The following is a 19,965-nucleotide window of genomic DNA, read 5'->3' as shown; positions in this document are numbered from 1 at the left end:
GACCTCCATTCTATGACATCATATTTTACCAGCAGTTATCCCCTGCTGCTGCAATAAAATAAAAATAAAATCCACCAAATCCTTTTTAAAATTTGTATTAAAACGTTGTGGTAATATCATTATCGGGCCGTTAACAATTCCGGGAGCCGTATTCATTCTGACAGCTGATTGTCAACCGTGCACACACACGCACTCTAACACACACACATACACACACACACACACACACACACACACACACGCACACACAAACAAGCTCTCACGTACTGTAGCATCTCGTCAAGAGGGAGATTCTAGACAGTATTGTGTTCCTTGATTTAGATCACGTGAGTGCTAATTTTGCCAAATGGAAAGGCGAGTATATCCAGTGCGCTGCTGGTCGACCGCCATTACATTGCAATGTGTGCTGGGCTGGCAGATAGTGCGCGAAATTGCTACAGAGGCTGTGCACGGCAGCAAGACCAAGTGTCCATATAGACAGAGAGGGAGCAACACTCACACACACACTTAGCATCTAACAGTATAGCAGAGATAAACAATGCCTCGACAAGGACTATGCTGCCTCTCCGTTCTGCCTTGTTGTGGAACCATGCCTATGTTCGCGGTATTAGTTCGCTGAGAACACAATGGACCTTGTCAAAAGTGGATGTGTCTTTAATTTCCTTTGTGATTTTTTTTTGAGGAGGTAATATTGAGCCAATTCGATCCAGGATTTATTTAATAGGCTGATCGGCGCCAGACAAGAAATGTCCCAGTGGTCGAGCTGTTGAGCATTTCTTCTTTTTCAAGGATCTGGCCAATATTTGAAGACACAGCCGTCTTTTGCTTCCTATTTGCAGTCCGTGGACATTTTGTTATGATAAAAAGGAGAAAGGAAGGAAGGATTTTTTCAACCTCGGTCCACATAAACCTGCCGCCGTTTTCCTGGTGGTGGAGTAAGAATACTTTTCCTCGTTTTGAAGAAACGAGACAATCGTTAGACACATATGATCTGGTATGCGCGGAACCCCGTCGACTCTGTTTGTCTGAGAAAGAGCCAGAGGTTCATTGTGTCATTTGGTCTGCGGATGGATCATTTTGAAACAAGCAACAAGGATTACCCGTTCCGTGTGTGTGTTGTTTGAGCAGACTGTTCAGACTACATGGTGAGGGACGCTAAGAAAGAAGCTATTAATAGCTCATGCAATCCTCCAAAACTATCACAAGTGGTGCATCAGCTGCGGAGGAGACGGAATCTAATATCTGTACAATCCATCAACACCAAAGTTTCCCCCTTGTTTATTCCTTTATGGTAGTCGAAGGAAGTCGTAAGCTACCGTACAATATTTTTTGAAGTTACAAGACTATTTTCAGATTTGATGTGTTGATTGGTTGTGGAATAAAAAGGACGTGGTTGATTTCCAATGGATAGCCCTTATTTGTCCTTTAAAGTATCCACTGAGAGACTGAAATGGAAACGGATTGACATCGGTCTCTGCATGGACTGAAATGGATACATGGATGTGTTCTCTGACAAAGATCAGATCTAAAATGACCTGGATACTAACCAGGTTGTGATCTGCGAACAATTTTGGATTCACAACATACATACCGAACAAGAGATAGGCTATCAGATCAATACTTTCTGAATAATAGGTTACACCGTTATCACGATTAAAATAATGGCGTTACTACCTTTTTTTTGTTACAAACATATCACAAGGTTATAGCGTGAAGCCTATTCGTGTATCTTCTTGTTTTAGTTGTTGTGTGGCAGACTGTATAAACCGATCCGGTTGGCCGCCCCTGCTCGGTGTCAATACCGATGTAGGATTTAGACATGCCCAACATCGACAACCCTAACGGCGGAAGATTATGACTACAGCGGCGAACTGGGTGGCTAACGGGGCAAGCCTTGAAGACTGCCACTCCAACATCTTCTCTCTGGTACAGTACACAAATAAACCCTGCTCCTCTTTACACATACACACACGCACGCGCGCACACACACACACGCACGCATCTGCAAACACGCACACACACACACACACACACACACACACACACCAGTACACACATCAGTATACGACAGTCGTGAGCGACTTTGAAGTCAGTGAACATGGGAGGTAAATGTGTTATTCTGCTGTACAAAAGTGAAAAAATTGCTGGTGTCGATATATTAGACAATCATCCATACGAATCAGTCGTCCGTGTAAAGAGTTAGATTTTTACTACTGATAAGCCTTTTGTAATAACAAATCACACCCCTGAGGCCAACTCTCAAACATAATGAGACATTGTGTTGTTATCTCAATTTATTGCTAAAATCGAATGCTTACACATGTTCAACCTCACACGTTATTCTCATGTTTGTAGGACATTATCATGTAGACGAACATGAAGAAGAAATATTATAAATATCACAGCTTGTCTTGCTGTTATCCTCCCATCTGGAGCTGCAGAACATGTAAACAAAGTTGAAATGGCTTAATGCTTTTCACTCTAGTTATGGCAAAACTTTTTTTTGTCTTATGCCATCTCTAAAACATGTATATTCTTGAATACTTAATGTATTCAAGAAGCAAAATATAAAGACTTTTCAGGCTTATCCATCAGAAGTCAATAACTCTTAGATAACCACACAGTTTCCCTCCATATAGGGTTGTTGAGAAGCACACTAACGCGTGTGTCTAACCTTCCTAACGCTATACTAACTGCTTCACTACCACAACTACTACAGCGGCCTAGGTACTGGATAGGAAAGGCCTGGCGCATTAGGCCCTGGCCTGAGACACACCTGGGAGGGAGACCCGGGAGGCTTTTGACTTGATCATGCAGGTTGCCGTGTCAACAACCAGAACCCCCATCCTACACCCCTCCCGCCCTCCAACATAGTTGATCTGTAGATATTTGTAGAATATATCAAGTGTATTCCTTCTATCAGCATCTGGCGCTCTATGCATACTGCTGATACAGTGGCAATATACAGAGCAGGCTGTCGTGGAGTTGGGTTCACATCCTTTCAAATTACCCAATGATATAAGGGACTTGAAGAGATGGCATGAGGAAGATGATGACGTATGAAGTCACAGGAGTTTTAGAATCACACTCTCGAATGCCCAGTGGGTAGTAACAAGTGGCAACGGCTCGTTTGATGAAGTGGTGTGGGCTGCTGCACTCTTCTGTTGACTTGTACAGCAGGAGAGAGGAGTTTTGGGAAAGCTCTCTACCTTCTTCTCTTTTGCCAGCGGGCCAGCGGCCCTGCCAAAAGGACTGGGATGTCATGACATCCCATGACATCCCAGTCAAACGACAGAACATCAGAAACTGGGCCGCTTGTTGATACTCAGGTTCAGTTAGGGTTAGGCCAACAGTGCTCCAGAACCTGACGGCTGCAGCTCGGGTGATGAATAGGTTTAAAAAGGTTAAAAATAGTCTTACAAACAGTATCATGTTATTTTGTGTGTCTGTGTGTGTATGTGTGTGAGTGTGTGTGTGTGTGTGTGTGTGTGTGTGTATGTGTGTGTGTGTGTGTGTGTGTGTGTGTGTGTGTGTGTGTGTGTGTGTGTGTTGCACAGTGCATATGAAGTAAACCACACAATTCAAGCTGTTATCACACAGACACTATTGCACGAGATGCGAATACTTGGATATTTCAATACAATCTGAAAGCAATCTTATCTAATTGTTACTGCCATTCATAAATAAATATAATTTAGCATCGTGAAATGTTATTTTTTTCACACGCAAAAAGAAGCCCAATATAAGCCAAGTGGGTTTGCTTCACTAATCAGGTCTATCTGTTTTAATAACATCCTGCCCCTCTCCCCGTATCCTGGTTTTACTGACTGTTATTGAAGTCTGCATCATTAAAATGCTAACAGATATAATAGCCCCCACTGTGCTGCTTTATTGGCCATATAATACCACAATGGTTGTCTCCAGAAGCTTTTTTGCAAGATTACAAAACCCCTTATAATTGTGGGTATTTATTCACCACTGGTTTAAGAACACAACACCAACCAACAAACAGAATCATGTCATTGGGTTAACCTGTGTGTTGGTGGCCAGAGGGATCTGGCTAATTACATGATTCTGTTGGTGGACAGAGGGACCTGTCTAATATAGCGAATAACAGAGAGAGAGATGGAAACGGGGAGAGGAGAAAGATGCTGAGAGAGTGAGGAGGACTGTAGACGAGAGAGAGGGTGAGAGAAATAGAGATAGAGAAAGAGAGAGAAAATGACATTTGTCTTACTGGGGAATGGGCAGGTTATCAATACGGCCATGAGCCAGAGTAATTGCTTTAATATGAAATGCAAGTAGTAGTATAGCATACCTATACATCCAGAGCCCTGTATACATCAATACGCTCTGTTAATGGAACCCTGTATAACTATCCTCACACACACGCACACACACACGCACGCGCGCGCGCACACGCACACACACACACACACACACACACAGACGTAAAGAACGTGTAACAGACGCGAAACCTTGTTCATCCTGCCTTTACCGTGGCGATGGCCTTCCACATAGGCCACATGCTCCTAAGGCGACGCTTGTACAAATATAGGTAGAAAGTGTGAGATGTTAATGAAGAGATTTCCACGTCCCCCAGACTGAGCTGCTCTGAGTGGTAACCGTGGTAATTAAGGGTCCTCAAGTGGGGGTATAACGTGATCAGCTAAGAGGTGCTCATTAGCCTGTATTCCAGTGGAGATCCAGCCTGTGTAACGATGACACTGTTGTGTAGCATGGGGACCCAGATGTGGGCGAGAGGGAGACGAGTGATTGGGACGCTTCCTCCTTGATGTACTGCAGTACTGTACAGGTACATAGTACATGTACCTGCAGGTGCGGGGCTTTTGCATCAAGTTTATCCCGATACGTTTTTCAAATCAGATGAAGCAACCGATGACTATCAGCCATTGCTGGATCAGTTGATTCTGTGTTAGGGTATAATGGTGGCGTTACCAGAGCCCAATGTAAGAGACCTGCTTGTTTTAAATATAATTATAATGGCAGAGCAGAATCAACTCATTGTTTTAGCACCATCTGCTTCCTGTTTATTTTCTAGAACTATACCTTGGATAACAGGACTGAAGGGGAATACAGAATCAAATATGTGCAGAGTTCATATGTTCAACTCGGGTAACTCAGGACTGTTCCCTGTCGTTGTCGAGATATCTGTGAGACAAGAGATCAAGATCCATGTAGACAACACTACCCCTACGCTGAGACGCTCTGTCCTTTCTTCGTCTGCATAGATCTGTTTGCGTGTGTGTTTTTGTCTTTCTCCCGTCTCCCGTCTACCCTATTTTTTATTATTTTGTCGTAAATCTCTTTTATCTGCACATGTTATGACTTACATGTATATTCCTACACTTTTTTAAATTTGAGTGGCACACACAATATTTTAAGTATTTTTTGCTTGTCTCAACATATGGATTTCCTTTTGCAATGTATTATATTGAGACACCTTGATTGACTCATAAAGTTGAAGGAGGGAGGGATGGAAATGGGGATGGTGGCGAACAGACAGCCGATTCACCTCTCAAATCAAGCTCTCTCCCTCTGCTCCCCCTGCTCTCTGCTAGCGGCATGCTATTCTACATGCCTCCATGGGAGCGTATGAATGGCACAACGGGTCACTGAGGTGCGAGGTTTCTCTGCAGAGGTTTGGGAGCATGTGGATGGTGACGGCACGGAGCGTTTTGGCTCATGGTGGCTTGAGTGTAAAATATGTAAGCCTTGCAGGACCAGCTGTGTTGCTATTTTCAGCGCCGGCCGTTGGGCCTGCATGGAACACAGTTGAAAGGAGAGGAGGGTGGGGGGTTATGGGCCAGTGTGTTTGTGTGTGTGTGTGTGTGTGTGTGTGTGTGTGTGTGTGTGTGTGTGTGTGTGTGTGTGTGTGTGTGTGTGTGTGTGTGTGTGTGTGTGTATGTGTGTGTTTGTGTGTGGGAGGGGAATCGGGAAAGGGAATGGACAGTAGCTTACCAAGTGCTGCTAAGTGCCAGATAAGATAGGCCGTCAGGCGACAAACTGGCAACAAGATGTAGACAGGGTTAGATGGTTAGGGTAAGATACATGGAGACACATGGATAGATACTTAGACACGAGATGGCGTCCAAATTGTAACATCAGGGAGCGCTGCAGTAAGTCTTTATGGCCATCCCACCAATCGTATAACACAGAGGGGTGTCTTTATTATCACTGGTAAAGATAATAAAGACTGGTATAGAAACAGGATTTTTTAATAAAAAATATATTCAGCAATGGAAATCCTGGTGATTTCTTCTCTTTCAGCCCCAAGCCTCGTAGCAGTCACAGGGACACACGCTTTGTTGTGTCTTTAATTTACCCAATACATTTTGTCAATTTCCTCTTCAAGAGAAATGTCGACTTGTTCATGGACTAAATTTTTCCAACAGCATCCGACAGCTCTCTTTGTCCATAACATGCTCGGCTGGAATGAAATTGAATGTCCGGGGACATGCATTGCGATCAAATGTTATCTGTCGCCATGACATGGGGTGGATGGAGGAAATTAATTTACATTGTGCGGTCACGGTTAATTAGGAGTAGGTCATCACGTTGATCAGATGGCCTCTCCGAGATCAGAACTACTAGTCTGTCCCATAGGGCTGTTATTCCCTGAAATGTGTCTGCTGTGTATCGATTCTCTGAAAAACAGTGCTCACTTCTATCATATCATGGAAGAGAGCAGACTCCCACTCTGAAATGTTATGCTGGAATGTGTACTCAGTTTGGCTTGATTGACCAAAGCTTTTAAGAAAAGAAAAAAGACACAGGAATAGAATATTGAGTTAAATAAGCATGAATGGGAGGGAGAGAGGGGGGGTCCCAGCACAGATGTGACGACATGATCATGACATGCTATCACTGGAGCTGTTGTACAGAGCCCGGGGGGATTAGTGGGGGAGGGAGCACTTGATCAGAACCGTGTGTGTGTGTGGACATTTGTTGGAAGACTTTAATATGTAAAATACTTACAGTGGGAAGGCTCTCCGTGTGTGCGTGTGTCTGTGTGTGTGTGTGTGTGTGTGTGTAAGTGTGTGTGTGTGTGTGTGTGTGGGGGGGGGGTTCAACCACTCCCAGTTGGTTAGCAGACAACAGATTACAGGCAGAAGGGTCCGACGGGTTGAAACCTGTTCAGCTGGCTCGTCTCATGTCATGCGCTGCCCGGCCGTGTATTGGCCTTGCATGCAAAGCATTCTGATTCTTATTGTGATTATTACGATGCAGTCATTACATTGTGATCATTAAAACACATTCATTATTGTCCTGCTTAGCTTTGCTCATCTGCTTTGTGATAAGACGAGAGACTGTGAAACACTAATTGAGAGAGAATCCTTTGCATAAATTGTGGTCTTCAAAAAGATGAGTGGAAATTAAGACATTTTCCTGAGTGATTTTTTCCTAATTTTGTTATTTCAAGAAACAACCACAGCTCAAATACTTCCGTGCATTTTGCAGATCTTTGCGTCGTTAATGAATCCCTCGTTACCTGTTGAAGCTTCTACTGGATGAGCTGAGAATAAAGTTGAGAATAATGCTTTGTCATGATGTCATAATAACATGTCGAATGACGATGCCCTTCGCTTGGTATAGGGCAGTGTCTCATCTTCAGATACATTCATCTGAAACAATCCTCCTCGCAAAGAGCGTTTGCCTGATGGGGGCGAAAAAATCGGGAAAATTGAATACGTTGCTAAATTCCTACAGATGTTGTATGTTGCCTAGCAACTGATTTTACTTCTCTTTTTTCTCATCTCTCTCTGTCTCTCTCCTCTCTTTTTTGTGTCTCTCCCTGGCCTGTCACAGTTAATTAAGTTACCCAGGAGACGCACTTCTAAAGGGAGCGACTGGTTTATTTATTTGCACCTGAATAATTTAGGCTAAGCGGGGGCCGGAGGTTTGTCCCCTAGAACACAAACACCTGCCAGCGGAGCCTTTGTACCCCTACCCGTAGCTGGTCTGCGAGCTGCCCTATCCATCAGCTGAGGCCTGGCCCACCCTAGTGTACAGAGGGTATTTTTTTCTTCCTCCTATGGGTCATCCAATTCCTTCATCTCCCGCCAGGCTCCACCCCCCCTCCATCTCTTTGTGTCAGGTGCGAAGTCATGTCTTCCTTGCAGCGCCTTGATTGGCAGGCCCATCCGTCACTCCCCCCTGGGGACTCTTGCTCTCAAATTAGGTTGCTTGACTCACCTCTCTCTCTCTCTCTCTCTCTCTCTCTCTCTCTCTCTCTCTCTCTCTCTATCTCTGTGATCTGGTGACTTCTCGGTACAACGCGGCCATGGCCATCTCCATACATGCGTTACCAGCTCTTGATGAGGTCTCACATTTTTCATTTTTATGATAAAGTACTTCAAGAATGTCTGGCCCATTCTAATGGAACAAGTTATCACTCTGTACGTTTAAATGCACAGATTAATCAGATTAAAGCCATAGTTTGACTATGCTCCTCAATTGGCCGAGTATACATGGCGGTGAGAAAATCCATTCATTGGCCGCAACATCTCATACCCCGGTACGATAGGTGGCGCTATACCCATTTCAACTAGTGGTCATAGAGCCACCGGCTGACCTCCTTCCCTCACCAGCAAAAAACAACTTTAAAATGTGCATGTCTTTTAACTGGTACAGCATGAAGCGAGTCTCCTCGTCAGACCAAAGGTGCAGCTTGCTCCTTGACCTCTCCAACGTGTTTTTTGCTGTTTTTGACGGCGACAACAACATGACTATGGTCTCCTTCCTGCTCACAGCACCGGGTAAAAATCTCGAGCATGCGCAGAACGCAAAATCCGATTCCATCCGATTGAAGGTATACATGCACGACTAATGCGACTATCAATCGAATAATCTAGGGTTTAATCTGACTATGAGAAACCCGATTTGGTCCGATTTTAGTCAGACTAAGGTGTATACATGCATCTTAAGAATCCAATCATAGTTGGACTAACCCAATAATTTGGTTTTCTCAAGTGTCATTTAAACGCACTGATTCTTTGCCTTTTTGTTTGTTAACCTAATTTTGTTTGAATTGATAAATGTGCACTGTCTCTATCTTGTCTACCTTCTCTATGTTGTCTGTCTCTATCTTCTCTACGTTCTCTATGTTGTCTGTCTCTATCTTCTCTACCTTCTCTATGTTGTCTGTCTCTATCTTCTTTACCTTCTCTATGTTGTCTGTCTCTATATTCTCTACTTTCTCTATGTTGTCTGTCTCTATCTTCTTTACCTTCTCTATGTTGTCTGTCTCTATCTTGTCTACCTTCTCTATGTTGTCTGTCTCTATCTTCTTTACGTTCTCTATATTGTCTGTCTCTATCTTCTCTACGTTCTCTATGTTGTCTGTCTCTATCTTCTTTACGTTCTCTATGTTGTATGTCTCTATCTTCTCTACCTTCTCTATGTTGTCTGTCTCTATCTTCTCTACCTTCTCTATGTTGTCTGTCTCTATCTTCTCTACGTTCTCTATGTTGTCTGTCTCTATCTTCTCTACCTTCTCTATGTTGTCCGTCTCTATCTTCTTTGCGTTCTCTATGTTGTCGCTATCTATCTCCCTATGATGTCTATCCCTGTCTTCTCTATGTTCGCTATCTCTAGGTTCTCTCTGTGTTCGCTACCTATCTTCTCTGCGTTGCCGTGTCACATGGCAGCCCACTGACAGCTTATCAAGAAGTTGTTGAGTCGATTACCTTTGCTTTTTATTAGTGCCGCAGCAGTGTAGCACCACGGGGGGTTGATCTCGCTGCTATCAAAGCTCCTGATTCCTTGTCTGAAACTAGGCAGGTTTTTACGTTTTTTTCAGTGTGGTGAATGGTGAGATTCCTGGAGATGTGACATCCCTCCCGGTTTAGCGTCTCGTAGCCGAGCCTGCCGGTGACATAGTACCGGGCAGTGGGCCAGCACCCAGTCAACTGAGCTGCGGTATTTAAATGACAAGCTGAAGCCACTTCTTCCAGTGGAGTTAAATCTTGGCATACAGAAAGGGGACCGGATCATAATGCTGTGATTTTGGTTGACAATCACTGTGGATGTTTGCTTGGAGTCAGCCAGAGTTGATTATTGATGGTTCCTTGGGATCTGTTAACTGTGTGTGTGTGTGTGTGTGTGTGTGTGTGTGTGTGTGTGTGTGTGTGTGTGTGTGTGTGTGTGTGTGTGTGTGTGTGTGTGCAAATGAGCTAATATTTTCATGGTGTTCAGTCTTGTATCCTGTGTTGTCAAGTCTGACGTATTGGTGCACGGCTGTTTTAAAGCCATGTGGATCTGTTGCTCAGGTGTGTTCATGTGTGCAGGTGTGTGGTTTGTGTTCGCTTTGTTTGATTGTACACACACACACACACACACAGACACATACACGGGTTTGTGTGTATCCCAGGAGATAATTGTAGGACTCAACTCAAACACTTGCTTGTTTGTCGAAAGCCAGACGTTTTTCAAATTGCACCTTGAGGGCTGAGTCTGGGATTAATGTAAGGGTACGGACCCTCCAGTGGCTTCTGTATTAAGCACAGTGTGATTTGACTCTCTCTGACGTGCTGTGTAAAACCCAGGGGGTCCCAATGAGGTTCAGACTTTAACAACGTATGTTGGTTCAGCGATGTCTTATGGATATATCCCTTCTTTTCATTTTTTTACATATTGTCCCTAGAGTTATATGTTGTTTTTGTTATTCAGCAGATTTTCATTTTGAATGGTTTGTTGCCAATTGTCTTGGATTATCATACATTAACAGTTGCCTTGTCATGCACCTTTCAAGGTTTGTATTTGTTATAAAGTAAAACATTTCAGAATAATTGTGTGAAAGGATTCAGTACATGTATGAAGAGAAACTGAAAGAAATTAATATGAAAGAAATAGAAATTAAGGGATATCCCTCAGATCGTTGAAGCCTAAATCCCAGGGATTGGAACGTATTCTGCAACCAAAGCACAGCAAGTCGCTGGCTCACTTGTTGCCAACAATGAGATAAAACAGCGATTCCCAACAAATGTGAGGACAATGAAGATGGGAGAAAAAGCAGGTGAAGGAAGAGGCGATATGCTTCGATCCATCTTATCATGTCAGATGTCCTCGGTGCAAAGTGGATAGGTTCTGGTTTGGTGGGGCTGGTTAAACTAACAAATGCTGCAATTTGAGAAAGCTCTTCATTCCCTGCAAGATCGTGTCCGTTTGTGCAGACAGGGCTTAGTGTGTGTCTTTCAGAATGTTTTATATTTTACCCAATCTCACTTCCAAATCTCTTTTGTTTAAAAGGGTCAGTGGTGAAAAATCTGTTGAGACAAATTTTCAAGACTTCTGAGTCTCGTCTCTCCTATTCATTTATTTGATTCAAATACATTCTTATGAGCTTTAATGTCCCACTATGGAGTTATAGTGAGGGGAGACAGTGTGCTGAAACAGAGAAAGCGGCCTTCTAACCTGTTCTGTTGTGTTTATACAAGGGGACATATCCCCCCCTTATGTCATCTTCCAGCTCCTCCATTTCCTCTTCCTCTCACTCTTCCTCCTCGTTTCCCTCCTCTTCCTAGTCCCCTCCTCCTCCTGATTAAGCAGAAGTGCAGACCCTGTCATCCCCAGTGTAGGAGGGCTTGATGTTAGCTGGGAGTGACTGGGCAGCACATGCAGATGTCTCCCCCAAGTAAGGGGGGGGCAGTGGCATCCTTGACCTTGTGAGGACTAATTTTAGATCCTGGCTTATCGACAGACCAGTGTTTATATCTCCCATTACACACACGCACACGCACACACGCACGCATGCACGCACACACGCACGCACGCACGCACGTACGCACGCACACACACACACACACACACACACACACACACACACACACACACACACACACACACACACACACATATATAAGTTAGGGGTGGACCCGTTCACAAGATTCACGGTTTGGTTCATATCACGGTTTTGGAGTCACGGTTTTCGGTTCTGTACATTTTTGGTAGATAAATATCTGTGCTTTTTGATACAGGAGGAGGAGAGTAGTTAGAGTAGTTACAATAGTTGGTCCGTGAGAAAGCAATGCTGGCCGTAGAATAAAAAAGTGTAAATGTATGAAGTGACACTAGTACATGTATGAAGTGACACTATTACATCTATAAAGTGACACTAGTACATGTATGAAGTGACACTATTACATCTATAAAGTGACACTAGTACATGTATGAAGTGACACTAGTACATGTATGAAGTGACACTAGTACATCTATAAAGTGACACTAGTACATGTATGAAGTGAAACTAGTACATAAATAGCTGTACAGTGCAGCCTTCACAGGCCTGGTTCCCCATTATTCCCCCTGCTACCTGTCCACATGTATTATGTTCTCTGAGAAGGCCCCTGGCTGGCGTGGGGCCATGGGCCGAGTGCCAGCCAACCACGGCCCACACAGCTCGGTAAACACCGCTGAGAGGAACGGGAAAGGCTGGTCATCCTTCCCCCTCCCCCCAAGTCTGTCTAGTCCTCCCCCCCAGTCCCAGGCCTGATCCTAGATGCCTCTGTGTACATTTCTCATTACGGTGCAGTGTCTTTATTTACACAACTGCACCAACACACACACAACACACACACACACACACACACACACACACACACACACACACACACACACACACACACACACACACACACACACATTCAAACAAGACGCCTAACAGTACGCCTGCCAAAACACACTCACTTACATGACATTCATTGGTGTGGAGAGCATTGTGATATTGATAAAGGCAGAGTTTCATTTAGGCTCATTTAATTTCAAAATAGATAATAACTTACTTACATTGTTAAATCTATGGGGTTTACATGCCGAGATGCTTGATCTATCGGAGGAGGATGGGGAGGAGGAGGAGGAGGAAGGGGAGAAGAAGATGATGAATAATCCCACTTTTTTATAATTTCTACTCAAACGTCAATGGGTTTGTACACTTCACTCGTAACAAACATAACCATATACATGTTTCTTTCTTGACCAGGAGCTCACCTCCCACACACTTGATCGCCCAAACATCTCTGCTCTTCATTCCATTTCGCTAAATGGAGAAGATGTCATCCACCGTGCCACGCTCTACGCATTGACCTTGACTTCACTCTCTCTCCCTCACTCTCTAGCTCTATCCCTATCCCTCTCCCGCTCTTACTCTCTCACTCTCTATTTCATCCTCTCTCTCTCTCTCACTCTCTCTCGCTCCCTCTTTTACTCTCTCCCTCTATGTCTCCCACTCCCCCTCTCTTTCTCTGTCTCTTCCGCTCTCTTTTTCTTTCCGTCTCCATCATTCTGTATCTATCTCCCTCTCTCTATCTGTTGCTGTCTGTTTCATCCTCTAACTCACTCTCCTCCCTCCTCCGTCACCTCCACCACAACCACCACCTCTTGAATGTCGAATACACTCCCAGCTTTTTTCTACCTACAGTATGTCATTTGGCACCAGTCTAGAGAAGTTAACTGCCTTAGCAACAACGCAACATGCCGGCGTTAATAGCTGCACTGTGCTGACAGGAAACAGGAAGTCAGGGGGAGACGGCCCCAATAGTCAACCTCCGTGGAGGGAGTGATTGAATAAGCGTTGTGTGCGAAGGTTCATGGGGCTAAATATGTGAGCCCAGGATATCCCCTTATGGTTTATGCATCATGGGTTGTTCACAACGTTGACAAAGGCTGAGGGGGCCATCCAATGCATAGGTAAACTGAATAATATATAAATATACATTTTACATGTGAAATAATAAGAATGCAAAGAGATATAGGTGAAAAGAGTATGTGTCAAATTATGGGTTTATTATTCTTTTGACGTGATAATATCATATGATATGGGGACAATAACGCTTCATTGAATCAAACAAGACGAAACCTTTGATTTACCAGTCTCGCTACTCTCCCCCCTCCCATCCCCCCTCCCACACTAGGCGGAGTTGACGGGCATCAAGTGGCGATGCTACAGCTTCCGTGGCGGCGGCGAGTACGGGCCAGTTATCTCGGCGCCTGCCCATGACGACCCGGTGCTGCGGAGCTTCATGCGCTGCGTGCGCGCCAACCTGCTGTGCGTGTGGCGCCGCAAGGTCAAGCCAGACGCCAAGGAACTGTGGATCTTCTGGTGGGGGGAGCAGCCGGACCTGGCCCACGTCATCCACCACGAGCTGGAAGGTAAGCAGCAATAAACAAACTACCTGCTCCCTCTCTTGCTGCTGTCTCCTCCGTTCAGAAGCCTGCTGTTTCAAAGACCTGTGATCGACAGTCAAGATGGATTCCCCAAAGTAATTGCTAGGGAGATGCCCTGGTCAGAAACTAGCAGGGAGCGGTCTAATATCAAGAGGACAGAGGAAGGGTCCACGAGGAACAGATATTCTCACAGCGAATTTCACTCACCAATAGCAGACGGGAGGCCTGTCATGGTAATTATTTTATAGACTTATTGTATGATATAGGGACATGACATTAAGTTTTGCTGAACGCGATATTGCCTATTTTGTTTACATGATAGCTTGTATAGGTCCATTTATGAAATAGATTATAATTGAACCCCCTAAATACATAGTTATATGTTGGTGATATTTTGGTGAAAGGTCAGAGCATAAGCTGGTCTTCAATGGTTATAAAGGTTGTGGGTTGAAAGTTGTTTTCACTGGCACAATTCATACTGAATTTGCTACCTATTCTCCTTACATCAGTTGTCGATAGTTGGCGCGATTTAGTTTAGTAGTTTAGTTGCTTTGTTATGTTGTTTTTGCATGAGCTGTCTTTGGTAAAAGGAGCATAAGAATGAATTTGAGTCTGTCTGCTCTGCTGGAGGCTCCTCCACACACTGCAGACAGCCACGGGTAAAGGACACCTGTCACTCAAGGCCAACTGGTGTTCAAAGAGCTGTTAACAGGTGTTTTAAGAGATGTTATCATGGGCATTTTAACCAATGTACTTGCATTATAATGCTTTTATATTATCATTATATCATTGTCCTAAAATGGTTCTAAAATGACAATAATATGCTCATTATTTCTGGGACAGGCTAGGCCAATTCTTAGAAGTTATCCTGAAATAATCAAGTGCCTAAATCTTAGCTACAGCACTTTTAATGTCTTTACTAAGCTGAGAAAGTCAAGGGTAAATGGAGTCACTGACTGTTGGACTTGAACCTGTGAGTGATGGAGATAATGTCATTGGTGTGTTGGCATTGTTTTCTTTTCATGCTTTTCACTTAAGGCGAGTTGAGAAGAAGTGAGAGTTACGGTTCTTTCTTTCTTTGTTTTTATAGACTGCCTTTGACTCAAAAATTGTTTTACGTTATGAGAATGATGCAGTATCTGTTTTGTTTGTTGCTTGGTTTTACTTTGTATGGCTTCCTTTGTCTTCTCTGTGGCTTGAATTTCAGTCTCTTAAGAACCAGTCTAGAATATTCTTTACTACGTTGTCTTCTATTGAGGTGGATGCTCTAAAGAACGGGCCAAACATACTGTTTTGTGATTAAAGTGCGAATAGAATAACTGTATCTTGGGTCGTGCCACAGGGAACAGTGCACGGTATCGCAATCCATGAAGTGAGTCGGTGCCATCTTAATTCAAGGCAGGTTTAGTAAGCCTAGTGTTGTCTATTGCCTAAGGTCCAGGTATACAAGTGTAACATCATGGTTGAGATTTTCCTGCTAGCACATTTTGCACAAGGCTCACCTTGTTCCCAGGCGAGTCCTTCTCAGGCCCGAAGGCCTGGAGCAGGATGCACAAATGTGAGTCATTGGTGGAGAGAGTGCGGGACTTCCAACCATACTTCGGAGAGAGCGATAAATTATTTAATTTCTAGGGGTGAGAATTTTTTTTTTTTTCAGGGTTTAGGGGTGAGAGAGAGGGAGGTACTTTAGCAGGGATGTCCATTTCCGCTGCATGTTTCGGATCTTGCTTTGCCAAATTCTTTTTCAGAGAAAATGGCTTATTAATTGTTATTGTCCTTGTGGCTGTTGTTGTCTTGTTCTCTCTTTCAATGGCGGCTGGTGATTCAATTTGTGGGTGGGGTGTGGTCGTGGACAGGGGTCTGGGGGTCCGCCCCCTAGAATATTTGGAATTTGGTAGATATGATTTCCTGTCTTCTGGTGCATTTTTGGGATGGCCACTACCTACGAATTCATTTCAAATGCAGCATTTTAACATGTCTATACTCAACGACAAATACAACAAGTTTGTTTTAAAAACAGCCACATGAGTGATTAGTATTTTTTTCAGTGCAAAGGGCTCACATGCATCATTATTCAATGATGGCACAAAACTGAAAAACAGCGGCACAACATTAAGTGCAACAACTAGCATTATATTCAGTGCAGTTGTAGTAGTTTTATTGGCGACAGGGGCAGACTGGCCATCGGGAGGAAATCGGCTGGACGATTTCTGGCCGAGCCGGCCGGCGGTAATTTTTCAATTTAAATAAAGTAGTGTAAGCTGCAACTTAGGCTGGCCTGTTGGATATTTGCACAACACAACAGCGCATGGGCGTCAGTTTGGTTGGAAATGTGCTGGGCAAAGAGACGCATTCGGAAGTGCATTTTCAGAAGTGCTGGGTACAATGAGGATGCACGCTTTTTTCTGTCTTTTGTGCAGGTAATGAAAGGTTCTGAAAGACGGCATACCCATGTAGCTTACTAATGAATAAAAGGTATACAAAAACTAATGTCTGACATGTTTAATGAAGAAAGCGTTTCTAAAAAGCATTGGACATATGACCTACTGCGTTCTGCTCCACGTACCAAATGTTGACAATGTCACATGACAGCTACCAACAGAAACAAAGAGGAGCTAGGAAAGAGAATTAACTACGTGTTTAAGTCCAGAAGGGGCAAAAGTGTACTTGCTACAGACAGCAATACAAATGTCCTCAAGATTGAAAAAGCTAAAAGTATTTGTTGCACAGCTGAACACTATATCACATCATGAGCTGGCTCAGGCTGTACTCAATTCACAACACACATCCATCCAATCTACATCAGCCATTCTGACCAAAACTCATGCACTCCCCACCACAATTATTCCAGAATTCAAGCAAAGCAAGAATGACCAAAACAAGTCACTTTGTGTCAAGAGACTGACACCACCAACTCCACTATCATCATCTCCACTATACCAAACACTGTATGAACGCAAACCGTGGATAAGTTAGGCTATTTGGCTATATGGCTAACATCAATTGCAAGTGTTAAAACAGCCAACCACTTGAGTGCAAACAACACAAAAGACCTCGCAACAGCACCAGCAAATCTTAAGCAATAAATATCCTGTCTTACCTTTATTTATGTGGCAGTGGTCTGCAGATGCATCCCGTGCTGTAGCCTACCACATCCATAAAGTTCAACAGGTTATCGCCCTGATAGTGTCCTTGGTACTAGCAACCTGGTCTGGTGCTTTTTAGGTATGTATTCAGGCTAAAATGATTGTCTGATGCCTCATTGCATCCCAGCCAAAGAATATTGGTATTAATACCTTATTTATTGTCCAAGCCAGGCTGGCAGCTCATGCAAAAATAAGTAAGGGATAATGTATAGGACGCTGGTCATTATCGGGAAAATAAGCCACGACAGGGCAAACCGACGCGAAGCGGAGGGGTCTTGCGACGCCCTGAAGGGGTTTATTTTCGATAATGATCGGCGTTCTATACATTATCCCGCTTATTACACAGCTACTTGCCGAAACGAAAAAATAACACGGTGTGTCTTTTTACGATTTATTTGTAACCATTCGTAGTGTTAATCAGCAGAGAAATAGTTGACATCGCTTAGCAAATTAATTTGCTGGAGTTGATAACCGGAGTACTTGCAGAGTGATACGAAAGACGTTAACCAGAGGCAAAAAATCCACTTGCTTTGACAGCGGTCAATGCTTAGCAATGGTCAGTTATACAAAAAAAAAATGTTTTTAAGTGGTTGGTAAAAAAATGTAGCTGTACAAAAATAGGTACTCGTCCCCAGCGTCCCCAGCGTAATCAACGCCTATGCAACAGCGCCAAACGGAGCTCTAGCCTTGCGCTAAAACGGGGCTGATGTATTGCTGTCAATTTAGAGGGGGGATTACTATTAAACACAGTGTATGGGTGCAAAGCGAGCAGCTGAATGGCCCCTCCCAACTTGGACTGCTCCGCGTTCTGTCAGCCTGACACACGGCTGGGTCACTTACTTCCCCTTTACTTCCCACTGAAGTTGTGTTCGAGATGCATAGTCTGTGTGTGTGTCCTCGGTTTTCTCCTCAACAGCTTGACCTATCACTCTGAAATGTCATATGGACCCTCAGTATATACCTGGCCAGAGACTGACAGAGCAATTTTTCTCATTTATCATTGCAAACGCTGAAAAAAAGATTGATTTGTGATTTCTGTGGAGCAGTATCCAGCATTGAGGGGCAAAAATGTGACATATTTTTTGTATACTGTTAGATATCACTATTTATACCTCCCAATTTTTTCATTCCCGTAAAATACTTTTATCTTGCACTATTTGGAACCTTTTCACCCTTGCTTTACCTTTCTATGCACATGCAATTTCTAATAGGTTGGACAGGATTGCTTATAAAATATTTGCCTGTGATCTTCCAAAAATTCTAGCCACATGCTCATCCCAACATTAACATGTAGTTGCAGTGCACATATCCACGTGTAAGGACTAGTTTTTATTATTTTACACAGTGGCAAAATTTGTGTGTGTTGACCTTGAGGCAGAACCTCAACACATCCAAAGTGAAACATACCTTTTGTGTATTTGTTTTTTGTGTGTGTGTGTGTGTATGTTTGTGTGTGTGTGTGTGTGTGTGTGTGTGTGTGCTTACGCGCTAAGAACACAAAGCATTAGCTTTATCATTGAACTGCAAAATGCTGCCATCAGCATCATCAGCTCCCTATTTATAGATGCATGTGCATTATCTCAGCGTAAAGTGATTGGCTCTCTAATGAACTGGGGAGTCAGGGTGAGGAGGAGCCCTTCAATGAGAGGGGGTCTCAGCACTAGAAGCAGGACTTTCTAATGGTTGGTCCAACTGTCCTTCTATAATATAGCAGACCTCCTGATCCAGCAGTCCTACTGTGTTATAGCAGACCTCCTGATCCAACCTTCCTACTATAGACGTTTTCAGACTTGTCGTGCACATGTTCTCCGTATTTGTATATCAGGAGATTCGACCCTGAGGGTGATTCACACTTGATGCTTTAAATGCAGACATTTATGTCTTTCAGACATCAGTAGGATCAACGGGGGGTTTAGGGGGGTGGGCTTGCAAGGGGTGAGATATGACGTAGGCTCTAAGTTTGCAAGAGACGGGATAAGTACGTCCACTGTCACTCTACTGTGTTTGTCAAACTAGTCAAACCAGTCAAGTCTAGTTTTGGTTTGACCACTTACAGCATGGAGGCCGAACGGACAGAACTCATCGCGATCATCTTAAATGCATCTGGAACGTTGCATCATATATTCCGTTGCATTCAGAACATCCGATACATCGATCGATGAAAGATTAGAGCATGAGTTTGAGACAAATAGAAGAAACAGCAAAGAAAAAAGGCGTCGCGAACGACTGAGTTACCGGAGAAAGAGAGTGTTTTTTTTGTCGCTTCGTTTCACATTTAACAAACACTGGGACAAATGTAGTTGATTTCTGTGTTTACCTGAGGAAAACAGGTAGTGGAAGGCCGGGATACTATAATGTTCAGCTTACTGTTCAAAATACGCGTGCAGCTGTGAACTCATTTATTCTCATTTATCTTTTATTGTTCACCACGAGTGACTCTAAAAAGCAGTGCCAACATCAGGGGCGAGGCTAGGCTCAGCAGGCTCAGCACCCCTAAAACTTGGGAGTAAGAAATGTTATTCTAAAAATTATATTTGTTCGTCTTTGAAATTGTTAAATAATGTCCAAAACATACTCTGTAGTTTTTGGTTTGAAATGTATATATTTAAGGAAGAAAATGAAAAAACATCCCCGC

At 43.6% G+C, this 19,965-nt stretch overlaps 1 protein-coding gene across 1 annotated transcript in view; it reads left to right on the top strand.

The window, feature by feature from the left end:
* Positions 1-431: 431 nt before the first annotated feature.
* Positions 432-19,965, top strand: part of LOC307074847 (mediator of RNA polymerase II transcription subunit 13-like) — a 149,821-nt gene continuing 130,287 nt past the window's right edge. Inside the window, exons 1-2 of the mRNA XM_079735232.1 lie at positions 432-1,926; positions 13,932-14,169. Of these exons, the coding sequence (XP_079591358.1) occupies positions 1,855-1,926; positions 13,932-14,169 (310 nt within the window). The 5' untranslated portion in view covers positions 432-1,854. The remainder of the gene's footprint in view (positions 1,927-13,931; positions 14,170-19,965) is intronic.

This window comes from Pollachius pollachius (assembly GCF_949987615.1).
Source record: "Pollachius pollachius genome assembly, chromosome: 4".
Taxonomy (NCBI): Eukaryota; Metazoa; Chordata; class Actinopteri; order Gadiformes; family Gadidae; genus Pollachius; species Pollachius pollachius.
Note: the sequence above shows the minus strand (reverse complement) of the source record. Positions and strands in the feature narration are given on the sequence as shown.